Raw genomic sequence first — 15,867 nt, forward strand, 5'->3', positions numbered from 1 at the left:
TTAAAACTATAGAAGATTCCTTCATCAGCCAACTAGAAACAAACCATTTCCTTTCTATTTCCACATAACTACCAGCTAGTCATTCCATTGTCAAAACCCCCAGTTAAAACATGAGCAAGGCCTCTGGCCTGCCCAATTTAAATCTCAGGTACCCAAGATTTAAGTAGATGGTGCAGATATCTGAAACAAGCTGCTGGGGTTTGAAGTCAAATTCACTGAAGTCCTTGACTTTTAAGGCCCCCATCTTGGGGCCAACCAGGTGCTGCAGGAAGTAGTTCAGCATGGAGATGATGCGCTCGGCCAGGAAAGGATGCACAAAGAGGGATTTGATCTCTGGAAAAAAAACCAAAGTCTGTGAAAACTCAAGCCATTAGCAATCTTCAACTTACAATGTCTTAGAGTTTTACTTGGAGACCTCTGGGGACTGCTATTTTTTAAAATACATTTTCATTGCAGTAATATTAGAAAATATTAGACAAGGAAAAGCAAACAAACAAAATATAAAAACTACTACTCAGATGTAAACACTGTTAACATTTTGCTCATATATCCTTCTAGTTTTTCTGTCCATATTTACATACATATACATTTATAAAACAAAATGATTATCATATTGTACATATTCTGTAACTTACTTTTTTCATTAACGATATCGTAAATACCTTACCATTTCAGTAAATATTGGTTCTTGTGCTGTCCAACATGGTAGCCGCTGGCCACATGTGACTATTTAAATTAATTAAAATTAAATTAAAAATTCAGTTTTTCAGATACACTAGCCACATTTCAAGTGTTCAATGGCCACATGTGGCTAGTATCTATAGTATTGGACAGTCCAGATTTATAGAACATTTCCATCACATAAAGCTCTACAGGATAGTGACAATTCATACCCTTTTTAATGGCCACATAGTTTTCCAATGTGCGACTGCACCATGAGTTATTTATTTACTCTATCTTTATTGCTGGACATTATGACTGTTTTCAATTTTTTCCTATTATAAGCGTTTCACTAATTGATGAACTTCACTGTGTACATATCTTGTAGACATTACTTCCTACAACAAATTTGTAAGGAACTGCTAGGTCACAGCATGAATGAATGAACGAATGAATGAATGAATAAATAAATAAATAAATACCAACTGCAACAAACCAAGTAGTATAAGGCTTGCTTAGTACTGCTGGCTCTTAATTTTTCTTTTTTTTTTTTTTTTTTAATTTTTCAATTTTAGTCATTATCTGTTGACTCTACTACTGATGAGAGTTTAGCTCTCATTGCTGTCCCTCTTCCCCAAATACAAAGTGCCCTAATATATAAACAAATCTTTCGTGAAATAATTTAGATTTTGTCATTAAGATTATGTAAATATCATATACAGCAGAGCCACAAAGTATTCTAATGATTATATATATACTTTTTAATTTTTACTTTTTAAAAAAAATTTTTAATTAAAAAAATTGTTTTATTTATTACTATTTTTGGCTGCATGGGTCTTTGTTGCTGCACACGGGCTTTCTCTAGTTGCAGCAAGCAGGGGTTACTCTTCGTTGTGATGCATGGGCTTCTTATTGCAGTGGCTTCTCTTGCTGCGGAGCATGGGCTCTAGGTGTGCGGGCTTCAGTAGTTGTGGCACGCGAGCTCAGTAGTTGTGGCTTGCGGGCTCTAGAGTGCAGGCTTAGTAGTTGTGGCGCACGGGCTTAGCTGCTCCACAGCATGTGGGATCTTCCCTGACCAGGGCGTGAACCCGTGTCCCCTGCACTGGCAGGCAGATTCTTAACCACTGTGCCGCCAGGAAAGTCCCAATACTTTTTAATACTTTTTTTCCCCCGCTTATTTTCAGAGTACCTATCATTAAATCTTTCTAAACTCTCCACCAGAAATGTAAAACTCTCAAAAATAGTTTTTGGAGATGTTCTTTCTGGAAGCTTCCATTCATCACTCCAATCTGGACTCCCTGTTTTATAGGCCTATGGTGTGGTCATACAAGCTACCTCTATCATCAGCCTGGGAACTTCCTTTGCATCTCTCTTACAGGATTCCACTTTCTTCCTTCATTTTGATGGAGTATATTTATCCTTTTGTAGCTTCTCAAAAAAGGGTACACCGGAAGTAAATCTGATACCTTCATATCTGAAGATGTCCTTACATTTTACCCTCAAACAGGGTAAAATTGTTTGGTTGGCTATAAGATTCTAGGCTGAAAAGATATTTTCCATCAGGACTGTGTTCCAGCTTCAAACGTCAGTGCTGTGAAATTCAAAGATGTTTTGATGCTTAAACCATTGTACATGACCTGATTTTTCTCTGGAACCTTTTAGGATGCTCTCTTTACCCTGATATTCTGAAATGCCACAATGATATACCTTAGTGCAGGGGTTTAAAAATTCCCTGCGCTGGGTACTTGGTGGCTCCTTTTAATTTAGACTCTCTTAGTTTTGGGGAATTTGGGGGGTATTATTTCTTTGATAACGTCCTCCATTTTTCTCTTTTGACACGTCCTAGATTGATCCTTAATTTTCTTGTTTTCTCTTCTAATTTCCATCTCTTTTTCTGTTCTGCTTTCATGGAAGAGTTCCTTGAATTTATCTTCTAAACCTTCTACTGACTTTTCAAAATTTCTGAAGTTATATTTTCAATATCCAAGAGCTCCTTCTTGTTCTTTGCATAATCCCTTGTATTGCCTCTTTGTTTCTGTTTTACGTATGCTGTATCTTCTCTCATACCTCTGAGATTATAAAGATATTTTAAAGCAGCAGTCCCCAACCTTTTTGGCACTAGGGACCGGTTTCGTGTAAGACAATTTTTCCACGGAGTGGGGGTGGGGGTGGGGTGATGGTTCAGGCGGCAATGCGAGTGATGGGGCGCGATGGGGAGCGGCAGATGAAGCTTCGCTCGCTCACCCGCCGTTCACCTCCTGCTGTGCGGCCCTGTTCCTAACAGGCTGTGGACCGATACTCGTCCGTGGCCTGGGGGTTGGGGACCCCTGTTTTAAAGAGTTTTCATGTGTTATCTGTGTTTCACATTAGAGGATTTCCTCAAATGTCTGGTGATCCTTGGTTGTCATTTCATATATAATCAATATAAAAATTATTAATGAAAGGTTTTACTTTGTTTGTAAATACAAAGTCTTGCAGTGTGTATTTTCTACTTATATCACATCTCAATTCCGACTAGCCAAAGTTTAAATGCTTGAGAGCCACATGTGGCGGGTGACTACTGAACTGGACAGTGCAGCTCTAGAGGGAGTAGAGATAAATATCTCTGTTTGATCCACCACATTTAACCAGAGTTCAAGAATATTTTTTTTCAGGTAACACAAACACCCCCAGATACACTGATATGGCTCAGTTGTCCTCAAGAAAAATGATACTAACTTATGCTTTCTGGCAGCTGTGTGAGGACGGCCATTTCCTCATTCCCATGTCAACAATGGACAACATCATTCTTTTTGAAGCTTCTCTAGTGATTCACTTCCTCTCAGACTGTGGAGGAGGATACTGTCACCAGAGCCTCAGTGGGCTGATCCCTCAAATGAAGCAGATCTTAACCACTGCATGTTTTGGGAAAGCAGTGTGTTGTATCCTTACCTGATGTCAGAAAGGCAAGGGTACCAATTGTTTCATTGGACATGATGTTATGGAAACGTGCCAGCTGTCCAAACATCTGTAGGCCAGCCTCCTTCTCTCGGCGGGCTTCTGGAGTCAGACTGTCCCATTCACCTCGGTCCTTCTCAATTTGTTGAATTTTTATCTTGCTCAAATACTACAGAAACCAGAGGTGGAAGGTATCAGAGAACAAAGTGTATTGAAGGGAAGATGATATTTAAGAGGTCCTATTTAAAATCTAGTCCACTAAGCTGGGAAAACCACGGACTATCTAAGAGACATGAGGCTTTATTTCTCAGCACAGGGCTGAAGTTTAAAAAGAAATTGCGGGGAGACTTCCCTGGCGGTCCAGTGGCTAAGACTCCATGCTCCCAATGCAGGGGACATGGGTTCGATCCCTGGTCGGGGAACTAAGAATCCTGCATGCCGCAAGGCACAGACTTAAAAAAAAAGACGAAAAAAAAGACAAAAAAAGATAAAAAAGAAATTGTGGGAAAAATTGTTTCAGCCTGGGTAGACTTATGGGTAATTCCCCTGGAAATACTATAGTCTATGAAATAGAAACGAGGATAAATAGTATACGAAATATTGGTAAAAGCAATCAGGCTACAGGGAAAAAAAAGATGAAAGATGGAAAAAAAAAACCACCCCCCAAAACTGCTTATCAAAAAACAAAGCTCTATCAAATATGCAAAAATGTCTGGAAGGAGAACCATAAATATTTAAAACCCTCTACCTCTCACCACTCTTGCTGTTGTAGCAAGCATGTTAAACTTACAGTCCCATGAAAACGCCATCTGTGTCATTCTGTCACATAGCTCTTGCTTAGAAAGGTCTATTTATTACAGGACTTGTTTTCTAAGGCAACAGATCTAAAGTCTTCAAGTATGGGATTATGAACAAGCAGGAACATTTTCTCACAAATTAAATACGAGCTACTGGGAGATTGCTAATCAATACGAGGAATGTGTGGGCTATCCAATAGGCTACCCTCACGATTTACCTGCTTTGTCTCCCTTTGGGTCACTGCCCTTTCTTACACCTGTCGCAGATAAGGGAAGTTTTTATAGGAGCAATAAGCAGCTCCACAAGGGATGGTTAAGCTGAAGGAACTGAGAGGCCCCCACGTGTATACTCTGTAAAACTCATGTTTCAGATATAGCTAAAGATTTGGGAGGCAGTGGACAGATGAAGAGTACTGATGACTCGGAGTCTTTATGTGAAAAAATAACCCAAACCAGAGATTTTTTTTTCAAATAGTGGTATAAAAGTCAGCAGCTTTTAGGAAAGAGGGCTAAGGATCATTGCCTTGGTCAGTCATTGTTACTAATGTCTTGGGACGGAAGAAAGTTGAAAGTCACTAACTGAATGAAGATCCTGTGATTTCTTTCTGTAGTGCTTGCTAGACTGATTAGTTCTGCCAGTGTACCTTAGTTTGGCCTTTCACACTTTCTTTTCCACTCTCTGCCAAAATATCATCCAGGCTCATAAGGCCCTTGGTCTTGGTCTCTAATGGAACAATACCTATCAGACTCTACAAGGGCAAGGTTGGTGGTACATTACTACTTGCAAATTTTTGGTGTCCAAGACTGGTACTAGGGGGTTGCTAGCATAAGGATTGCTCTATTATGACTAAGAGGTAAAAAGTATGTATGACAGTATAAGGGCAGTTAAATCTGTTTGTTTGTTTGTTTGTTTGTTTACCTGTATGGCTTCATCCAAAAGGAAGATGGCATCGTTCATTAGCAGGTTAAGAAAGCGGAGGAAAAGTGGGGGATTCATGGCTTCTAAATTCTTAGAGGCATAGTCAGCCAAATCCTGTAAGTCCCAGCCCAAGAAAAAACCATTTTAGTACCGAATCACAACCCATTGGGGCTTATGTGGAGCAAAACTCAGATAACTCAACTTTGGTTTCACCAAAAACATTCTCACCTTAATGCTCTCTCGATAGGCATCTGTCCCCCACATGTACCTGAGGATGGGATACATGGGGCGGCGGTAATTAAACTTCTGCTCAAACTGATGGGGGTCTCCTGCAGTAAGGTAAGAGCAAAACATCAGCAAAGGTGGTGCTATTAGAGAAAAGGCAAGAGCTTATGTTTATGTGTAGCCATTTTATAAAAATTCTGAATGTTGTCAAGGCTACCGGCAAGACCTGCCGTGGGAGTTTATGAAGGCCTAGAGTCATAACCAAGTGTTTGCTTATCTCCTTACCGATAGAACAAGAGGGAGACATATAAACGATACAGTACTCAGAAAAGGACAAGGACTGAGCTGCAAAATAAAAGCCAAGGGAAACAAATGCTTCCATATCCAAACGTAGACTACTTATCAGACTTTGAATGAGGCCTCTGAGCTGGCCATTGTGGCAGTGCCAGCCATGTGCAGAATGGGCTACTAAAAGTAATCCCCACATTCTTCATGGATAACATCCCAACTGCGGGGCCAACTGGTTCTTGATTACTCTGAAAAATCAGGCCAGGAGCTAAAAATCTGAGGCTTATACTGCTTTTGACATGCCAGAAGTACCACCAGAGCTCTACAGGTTGGGTCATGTAATAAAGGAGGGGCATGGGATTTGGAGTCAGGAGACTTAGGTTTTCCTTCTGGCTCCACTTAATGCAAGTCTCTTACTCTTTCTCAACTCCCACTTCCTCAGAAAACAAAACAGGAATTATAATACACCCTCTATTATTAAAACCAAAGGGTCGTAGTGGCTGTATAATGAGATAACTGCAATGATTTATTGTGCAACTTCTTATATATTATAAAGATTTACATACACTGCCTCAACCATCACTTCAACCCCTTTTACAAATGAGGAAACTAAGTCTCGGAGGTAAGCAAGTAACAAAGTCAAAATTCAAATATGGAAAAACAGTCAGTCAAGTGTTAAATGTCTCTTTAATGTTAACTGTATTTATCACTGGCTGGTAGGACATCCCCTTTAAAAGGGGTCTTAAGTAACTGCTTTGCATATCTTGTTTACTGGTTGAGAGGGGGTACTGTTTACTCAGACATAGCATCTCAGGGTTACAGCTCAAAAGGGCATGAGAGAAAGGGAATGCTGCCTGCTGTTATTCTTAATCTAACAATTAAACTGTACGAGAGTTAGACCGTCTGGATAAGACAAAAGAATATCTCAATCAGCACACTGTCTCATTATCCACCATTCTGTAATTTTGAGGCAGAGAAAAATAAAGACCCGGGGTTTTAACTGGACAGACTAATTTATTTGAGTATGATTCTATCAAAAATTATAGTAAAGTTGTTAACAGTATGCGTTTTTCTTTTTTAAGGTGAGAGAGACCTGATTCTACCACTTAGTTGTATGACATAAACAAATAATTTAATCTTTTTGAGCACCCATGTCTTCATAGGTAAATGGGGATAATAGAGTAAAACTTTCCAGATGGCAACAGATTAAGTAAACAACGTGAAAAAAGCACTTAGCATCAAGGGTAGCACATGGTAGGTATTCAATAAATGATGGCTTATGATAGTTTCCTGACATTTAAAAACTGATCGGCGATGTATCAGTTTCTTGGTTCTAGACTGCTTTACCTGTAAACTCAATGTCCACAAAGACCTTGATTAGAGCTTCTGCGAGGTGGGATGCGTAGGGAAAGTTGCAGAACACACGTTTCCGGTGGAACACACTGGACAGCAAGGGATTTGGGGTCTGATCCATGTGGGGCATCACTGCTTCCAGCACCTCAGCGAGTTTGGCCCTTAGGTGGGGATTCTTCATCCTATGAACAGGGGAGAAAGCAAACTGAGCAGGCAGAAAATTTGACTCCCAAATTTATAACTATTCTCTCCATACGAGGAGTCAGAACATCATATATCATCTGTACAGAGAGTTACAGGAGAAAACACGACTCCGCAGTTTTAAGTCGGTCAATTTCTGGGGGATATGCAGAGTGTACCGTTCAGCTCTTTAAGATCATCACAGCTTACCAATTACGAGGGTGAGTACTTAAGTTTCTATTTAATGCTCCGCCATTCTGTTTACTTCTCCATAACAATGCATGACTTACTATTTACTATTCTCTGACAGCTTCATCTGGGATAAACTTGCCTTTCCAAGCTTTCTGAGGCTAAAGGCCAGGATATTATTACTCCACGTTACTTATAATGCATACCATGTGCGCCTAACACTTGCTGACTTATGATTTTTCATTAGGTCTGCTCAGTTCAGTGAAGGACTGGCTTCTACCTATGTCTCACTGACACGGCTCAGGGGATTGTGGATCTCTTCTTTGTGCAGCAAATTCTCACTTACGTACGTACTGTTTCCTTTGGCCTACCACCAAAAAATCAGAGAAGCAACTCCACAGGTCAATGAGCGTCTTCCTTTGGGAAGGAGGACTAGAAGCTATGAATGGTAAGACTTGAGATCAGAGAGCATTTACCCAAGTTTACTGCTCATCCAACTCAGAATTTTAAGAGCAAACTTTGCTATCATACACTAGAAGATCATTAGCACCTGGCAAGGTCTCTGGCATTAAGGTAACTATTTTAACCAGGGACTAGCAATGAAATTCCCATCAGGTACCTTATATGCAGGTTCAAATTCTCTGTGGGCAAAGTCCTTTGTTTATTATGCCTCTCAAGTGTGGGATTTTGGGCTACCCATAAGGATAGTCAGGTGATTCATTAATGTTAACACAACTTCTGAAGGCAACCCCTTATGATTCAGGCTTGTTTATTTCTTGGTTTAGAAGTCTTCTGAATGTTTTGCAGCTCTAAACTGTGACAGAGCCACGCTTTCAGCACTTCACCTTTCTATGCTTCCAGTGAAAATGGTGATAAAACGAAGGACATGTTCCAGGGAATCTGCTGATGTCTCCAAGATGTCGTCGGCAAAGCGGCGGAGAAAAATGAGGAAATCACCCAAGTTATCTGCAAAAAATTCTGAGAAAGAAAATATACACTGGAATTAGCCAAACATCTGACTCTTTGTATTATGCAATATTTAAATTCCTCCCTTTTACTCTACTCAGTGAAGGTTAAAAAAACCCCGAATGTCTTGTAGGTACTAGAAATGACGATAAATTAATATAGAATCTCCTTTGAATGTAAGTCAATTTTTATTTTTATCCAAGTAAACAGAATAGTAGAGACATAAAATGTTAACACACCAGTGCAGTTTAAGAAAGTATACTGATAGACATTATACTTCCACACTCAAGGTTAACTGTGCGTTAAAATAACCCTTTAGATGAAAAAGAATCTTGAATAGAAATGAATACGTTAGATGACTATGGTCTTCACTCTCCGGGGTCCTCCACTGGTCCTTGCCTTCTAGTATTTATGCCCTTGTATACCTCCTCCTACACTATTCCAGGGTAGAAGACACACTATGGGGCACACAGAAGTGATGGCATGTCATTTCCGTAATTAGGTTATAAAAGCTTACAGCTTCCATTTTGGTTCCTTGCTCTGAGGGAAGCCACCTGCCATACCGTTAGCAGTACTAAGGAGAGTCCTGTGTGGCCTGGAAAAGAAGCCAGCAAGCAACTGAGGTTTGCCAACAACCACACAACTAGGCTCGTAAGCAGATCCTCCAGCTCTGGTGGAGTCTTCAGATCCCCATGGCACTGGTGGGCAGACTGGCTGCAACCTCGCGAGAGGCCAGAGTCAGAACCTTGCAGCTAAGCTACCCCTGGATCACTGACCCGTGGAAACTGTGTGTGATAATGTTTGTTGTGTTAAGTTGCTATGTTTTGGGGTGATTTGTGACTCAGCAATAGATGACCGGTACAGTGATCAAGAACATGTAACCTGATTTTGACGGACAGTTTCTGCCGACCCCTCACCAACATACATACATACATACATACACAATCTCACTTCTGGGTTAACCGAGAGGAGATGATTTTTTTTTTCCTAAAGAATAGCACAGGGGGGTGGGTTAGACAGATAAATTTGTAAGTTGAATGACAAACAATAGTAATGATAGAAACTAACAGTTCTGAAAACCCTGACCGCACTTCATCCTTTGAAGACTATTTTCTTATCTGCACAGCAGTGGCGACACAATGCTGAGGAACAAGCTGTCAGTTCCCCCAGGCTTCAACCAACAGACATTACCTACAAGTTTGAGCTGTTTCTCCAAAAACAGCTGAATGATAACTAAGGAAGGATATTTTGAGGATTAAACTTCCAACGTGACCCAGTTAAACTTAGATGGCTATAAATAGGAAGCTCCCAAGGGAGAGTCTGCTTACCTGGCACGTAAGCCAAAGAACTGTAGCCATCTGGCAAAGGAAAAGTTAGCTCTATCGGCTGTGAGCCCTCATTGCCTATGGCCAGTTGAACTAGGAGAACAGCCATGGACACCTGCAAATTTAGGCAGTTTTGCAGCATTTGCGGCTCAGTCATGGCAGTCTTAGTAGAAAGATAGATGGTCATCAGTCGTTCAAACTGCTCACGGAGGTTGTCAGCAGCAGGGCTAGAACTTTGCTGAGCATCCCGCCAGGCTACCTGCAGCCGATGCAGATTTTGGTTGATTTTTACCATCTGATCATGCAACCTGCCCCCAAGAAAGCAGAAAAGGCTGGGTCAGGAGGCTCATATAGGGACAGTTGAGTACAGACCGTTTTTTTTTAATTTTAACATCTTTATTGGAGTATAATTGCTCTACAATGTTAATTTCTGCTGTATAGCAAAGTGAATCAGCTATACGTATACATATATCCCCATATCCCCTCCCTCTTGCACCTCCCTCCCATCCTCCCTTACAGACCATTTTTGAAAACCAAATCCTCACTTATTTATTCTATTATTCCCTTTTAGGATGTAGGGAGCTGCAGTTGTGATGACACAGAAGGCAATCACAAAAGTTATTGACAGGACAGAGGTGGGGGCATAGCACCGGGAAAATGTTACCAAGTATTCAAGAATTGAATCTAATTACATAGATTAGTTGTCTTCGGCTGAAATGCACCATCCATAGAATGGCTCGGTTGAGCAGGGTGTAGATTGGGCTTTTATTATGTACAATATATAACGATCAGGCAAAGTACAAGAAGCCCAGCAGGAGAGTTTGACACCACACAAGTGCAATGATTGTACCTGGATGTGGTTATAAAGACAGTCTTTCCATGGTTAGTAGAGAACTAACGCTGGTGAGAAAGGAGTCTAGATTACTAATGACCACATATCAACCAGCAGCCACCTATGATGCAGCCTAAGAGCAGCTTCCAGTCCTCTGATGCTCAATATAAAATTAAATGATTCTTCCAGAAGGGTCAGCCAAGTGTTCTCTAATGAAAGGAAGACCCATAATTCAATGTTATAGATAGTTGTGTCTATGTGTACAGTCCAAAGTCATTCTTGGCCTCGTGGATAACGTCTAGGGTTAGCTAGTCAATACTGGGAAACTAGATGACATTCATTTTTGTGTTTGAATCTACGTGGTTGAACAGGTTAAACACATGCTAAATTGTTATCTATTGTCTCACTTAAAATGTCAATGATAGGGATAGAAAATGTCTCTAATAAAGATATAATTTCATTTTTCCAAAAATTTGCTGAGTTTTGAAAAATGCTGTGTCAGTTTAAGTATCCCGAAAAGGCATTAAAAATTGCTGTCCTCAATATACCTTCCTATAGACTGTGAGTGAGTAGCTATTTTCTCCCCTTATTTATACTTGTCACAATCAGCTAAATCAGAGGGAAAAAAAAATCATAGAATAACATACGGTTAGCCAGAACCAGACCATTTTTGGAAGTCATACACTTTAGCTCTCAAATCTTCACACTTCCAGAATCCTCCTTATCTTTGATACATAGATTTTTATGTTCCTACTGATCTTATTGAAATACCTTATTCACATTTAATTTTGTCCATTTTGTCTCTATACCATAGCGTAAAGCTTTCTCTTTTTTCATCAGGAGTAATAAGTAATGAAAATTCAAGAGCAGAATGTGAAATGTTAAATGAAAACAATTCCACTTTAGCAGATGACAAAAGGAAGATGGTGATTTAAAAATGTGCGAGTTTAGAGAAAAATACTAGTGTATCTTTAATTTTAAAAAGTTTAACAGGTCAAAAATTAAAAATAAATTCAAGTTATATGGATAAAGCTGCTTCATGTAGACACAAATAAATGCATATAATGCCCTTTTCCTACTAGATCCTAATGTCAGCCTTCAGAATAAAGTGAGATTGTTATCTGTAAGATGCACTTTCAACCTTCTGGTTATCAACACAACCAAGCAGTTCTTTCTTAATGACATCAGAGCAGTTACCTGTGAAATCCCAAGTACAAGGTGTACTCTGTCAGGACAAGGTTTTCTGTTACAAGGTTGTAGTTCTGGGGAAACTCTGGCTCCCGCACAGCTGGGATCAAACAGGTTTCTTTGTCCAAACCTCAAAGAAATTAAAAGGAAGAGTAAATGGCTTGCCACAGACATCTATCTTGGCTCCAGTGTCCCCTTATTCTAGTTCAACTTCCATCCTGCTATCAGTGAATTAAGTAATACCTTCTTAAAAACAAATCTTCTCACATTCCTACTCTCTTGTCTAAAAATGTAATTTGGCTTCTCAGTTTATAGAAATACAGTTAAATCTCTTTAGCTTGATCATGAAATCACCAACAATTAAAAGGAATGATAGCACTGTAGATTTTTCCAGGGGATAGATAATAGATCATTTGTATCTATTCTGTGCTTTTCTGTATTTAAGATTATTTGCTTTTGAGCATGTGTTACTTTTATAATTAGAAGAGTTATAAAACTGGGAGGAAATACATCAAGATTGAGTGATTCATTTTGAGTGGTAGAATTAAGAGTGATTTATCTTCTTCTTTTCACTTCTCTGTGTTGTTTGAGTTTTCCCCAATATTCTTCCTCCCTAGGCTAATATTTCCTGCCAATTCCCATACCCCTTCCCCCACCTACCCCTTGTTCCAGCCACATTGAGCTTCTCACTGTTCCTTAGTTAAGACATTACACAGCTGTGTACCTTCATACTTGTTTTTCCCTCTATATAAAGGGCCTCCTTTGCTCCTTTGCTTGATAAACCCAACTCATTTTTCAGGACTCAGCTATGAAGACCTCCAGCTTCTGTAGAATTAATCATTTACTCCCTCCTCTGTGCTCCTGTAGATTAGCCCTAGACCATATTATGATGATCTGTTAACATATCTGCCTTCCCGTGGAGACTTTGAGTTCAAAAAGGACAGGGACTGTACTTTATTCATTTTCATAAAGAATGAATGAATGAGCGAATATCCAAGTCTGCCAAATTCAGACAGAAGGTCTCATTAAAGGACAACATCTAAAAAATAACAGTTTTAAAAAGTTTGTCTTTTTAAAACTCATAATAGCTTTTCTTTTTGCCTCATCTTCTTTGATAAAGAGGGACCTCTGTGAAAAAGGATATAGAAGTGAATGGCTTAGATGTTACGCACACACAGTTTTGAGAAGACCAGCTCCCCCTTACCTCTCATGTGTACATTTTTTATTTTTCGTTCTTCATCATTCAACTCCTTCAGGGCACAGTAAGTGGGATTAAAGGTGAGGAGCCGAGAAGATCTGGGTTTGCAAAATGGCTGGCATAACTTCAGGAGAGCAGCACCCAGATTCAGAAAGAAGGCATCCGAGGCGTACATTTGGAAGAAGATTTCTGGCATCTGATTGGCCCAAATCTTGGTGCGGCCTGCATTTGCATGCAAACAGTTTCCAAGCCAGGACAAGATACAGTGCTTGGTTTCTGGAGAGAGCTGGAGTAAGTTCTTCAACATCTGGTAGATCTTTTCATGGAACCGAGCCATGAACTGTTTAACCAGAAAACACAACCACAGAACATTCCAGTTTCACAATCCTAATATTTGTTACTCTCAAATCTTAGCCACTGGCAATTTCCAAAAATACACGAATCCTAATCTTCTCCCTCACTCTCCCTGTGCCTTACGCCACCATTTCTGATTAAAAAAAAAAAATTTTTTTTTTTTTCTGGGAACTCTTAAGAGATTTCCTGATGAGCTGTCCAACTGCAGGTAGCATTTACACAGCTTTAGAGTAGGGGATGGTAAACTTCTTCTGCAGAGGGCCAGATGATAAATATTTTTGGCTTTGCACGCCATATGGTCTCTGTAGCAACTATTCAACTCTACCACTGTGGCATGAAATCAAGCCATAAACAATACATATACACAGGGGCATGGCTGGGTTCAATAAAACTATTTACAAAAACGGACGGCAGGCTGGATTTGGCCACTGGTATAATTTGCCAACCCCTGCTTTAGAAAATTGTGATGACGGGAGATTTAAACTGCCCCCAATTCAACCATTTATTGCCATATGTTGGCCAGACTTCTACCATAATTTATGCTAAGAAGCCCAAAAAGAGAGGACATAAGTAGAAGGAGGAAAGGGAAAACAATTTGGCTTTTAAGCTGGAGTTCAATCAGAAGATTTTAGGAGCTAAAGTTATAAGAAATAGCTTGGTGAGAAAAACGAGGATTGAGAGCAGGTAGCTGTGCTACAGCACAGGGCAAAGAAGAGCAGCAGCTTACTCTTCAACCACACAAAGGTTTGTCCCCTGCTCTTAGCGCCTGCTAAAAAGAGGGCCATTTCTGGACATGATTATGGTAGAGAGCCAACCAGATTGATCTGCTTTCCCAAAGAGGCTCAAGCAGCCTTATCTGCATCTGCTTTCTGAGGAAACAATACTTAATCTAAGATCAGGGGGCTGGGATACACCGGTAAACAGCTCCACCTGATGAATGTTGGCCTCTTGTACTTTGATCTCCTGGGGACTGGAACGAGATGGATTCAGGAAGTAGCCATGATTTTCTACTACACCCGGAGTCTTTAATAAGCAGGAGATATTCAGGATTACTCCCAGCAAGGTCTTCTGGTACATCTGCCCATTACTAGGATCCTTGGGCTGAATGTATTCTACAAAAACCTGTAGGAGAAGACAAGCCTAGTTATTTGTCTGTATGATGAGATAAATGATGGGATGAGAGGGCCTCAAAGAGTTAAGACTATACAACAACCAATGTATCTTTCTCTTATTCCATAGGCAATATTACACTGCCCTCAGGATAGGGAAGCATAGAGTATTAAGCTTCCAACTCAACTGAATACATATGAGCTTTCAGACCTACCTTTGCCATATCCTTTTGCCTAGTGAAATACAGAAGAATGTCCAGATATGCGTACAACATGATCTGGCAGAGTTCTAGATCTTTTATTCGGCCCAATAAAATATCAAACACTGGAATCATGACTTCTGGAAATGTTCGAACTTCCTCATCCAGTATCAAGGCTTCGATGACCTCATCCAGAAACTCAGCTACACCTTCAAAATCTGACAGAAGACAAAAGAGAGAGAGAGGAGGCCATAAGAATTTTTAGACACCTTTACACACAGCTCTTTACTCTTCTGATACTTTTGATAATTTTATTGGTATTCAACCTCAAAGGTCAAGGTGTGCGCTCTCTTCCTTAATTTACGCTGGAACCATAGCAGCTCTGAGGCTTTCTAATGCAATCAGAGGAATGTTACACTTGGAAATCAAATGTAGAAGCTCATAGATGTTGCTTATGTACTCACGGCCTCCTAGGATGGCTTCCAACATCAAATCTACCAGTTGCTCGTGGATGTTTTGGTCAACATAGATCTCTGGGGTGAGGAGAACTGTTCGCGTATTGGACACAGTGAGGTTCCTGCACTGCACTGCAAAGGGTAGCAGGTTCTCTGGAACTTTGGTAATCTGGAAACAGCAATGAAAAGAGGGAAGAGGCTAGCTCTGTGACCTGGCACAAGGACAGATATAGCAAATAGAAGGGAAAAGACACTGTGTCCCAAAACAGTAGTGCTTTCCTGTGGATGCTTGAAAAGCCATGAGAGTTCATTCTTTGGTTTAAGGAATCACCTGTTAGAAATTCTAATGCTGGAAGTGATCAAGCTTAGTCTACTCTGTTATATACACCTTAGTGGAAATGAATTTATCAGACCGTTTTTTAATAAGGGTGTGATATATTAAGACGTTTGTGGAGAGAATAATAGGAGGCACTTGTTAATTGGGGAAAGGGGTAGACCCCAAGCCACAGAAAGGAGAGACTAAAACTTTAGAAGATAAACTAACAGTGCCTCTGATATCCAGTTCCACATATAATATGATGTATATAAATTGATATAATAGACACTGATCTTGGGACTTCCCTGGTGGTCCAGTGGTTAAGACTCTGTGCTTCCACTGCAGGGGGTGTGGGTTCGATCCTTGGTTGGGGAAG

General features: G+C 40.2%; 1 protein-coding gene across 1 annotated transcript in view; it reads right to left on the reverse strand.

Annotated features, from left to right (window-relative positions):
* The window catches only part of UBE4A (ubiquitination factor E4A), a 34,512-nt gene that overhangs the window by 5,875 nt on the left and 12,770 nt on the right, over nucleotides 1–15,867 (reverse strand). The window contains exons 6-17 of the mRNA XM_036860552.1: nucleotides 15,185–15,344; nucleotides 14,736–14,938; nucleotides 14,342–14,533; nucleotides 13,064–13,397; nucleotides 11,869–11,989; nucleotides 9,843–10,147; nucleotides 8,394–8,526; nucleotides 7,174–7,361; nucleotides 5,542–5,642; nucleotides 5,314–5,427; nucleotides 3,592–3,766; nucleotides 153–333 (exon numbers count right to left, since the gene is read on the reverse strand). Of these exons, the coding sequence (XP_036716447.1) occupies nucleotides 153–333; nucleotides 3,592–3,766; nucleotides 5,314–5,427; nucleotides 5,542–5,642; nucleotides 7,174–7,361; nucleotides 8,394–8,526; nucleotides 9,843–10,147; nucleotides 11,869–11,989; nucleotides 13,064–13,397; nucleotides 14,342–14,533; nucleotides 14,736–14,938; nucleotides 15,185–15,344 (2,207 nt within the window). The remainder of the gene's footprint in view (nucleotides 1–152; nucleotides 334–3,591; nucleotides 3,767–5,313; nucleotides 5,428–5,541; nucleotides 5,643–7,173; nucleotides 7,362–8,393; nucleotides 8,527–9,842; nucleotides 10,148–11,868; nucleotides 11,990–13,063; nucleotides 13,398–14,341; nucleotides 14,534–14,735; nucleotides 14,939–15,184; nucleotides 15,345–15,867) is intronic.

This window comes from Balaenoptera musculus, chromosome 8 (genome assembly GCF_009873245.2).
Source record: "Balaenoptera musculus isolate JJ_BM4_2016_0621 chromosome 8, mBalMus1.pri.v3, whole genome shotgun sequence".
NCBI classification, from domain to species: Eukaryota; Metazoa; Chordata; class Mammalia; order Artiodactyla; family Balaenopteridae; genus Balaenoptera; species Balaenoptera musculus.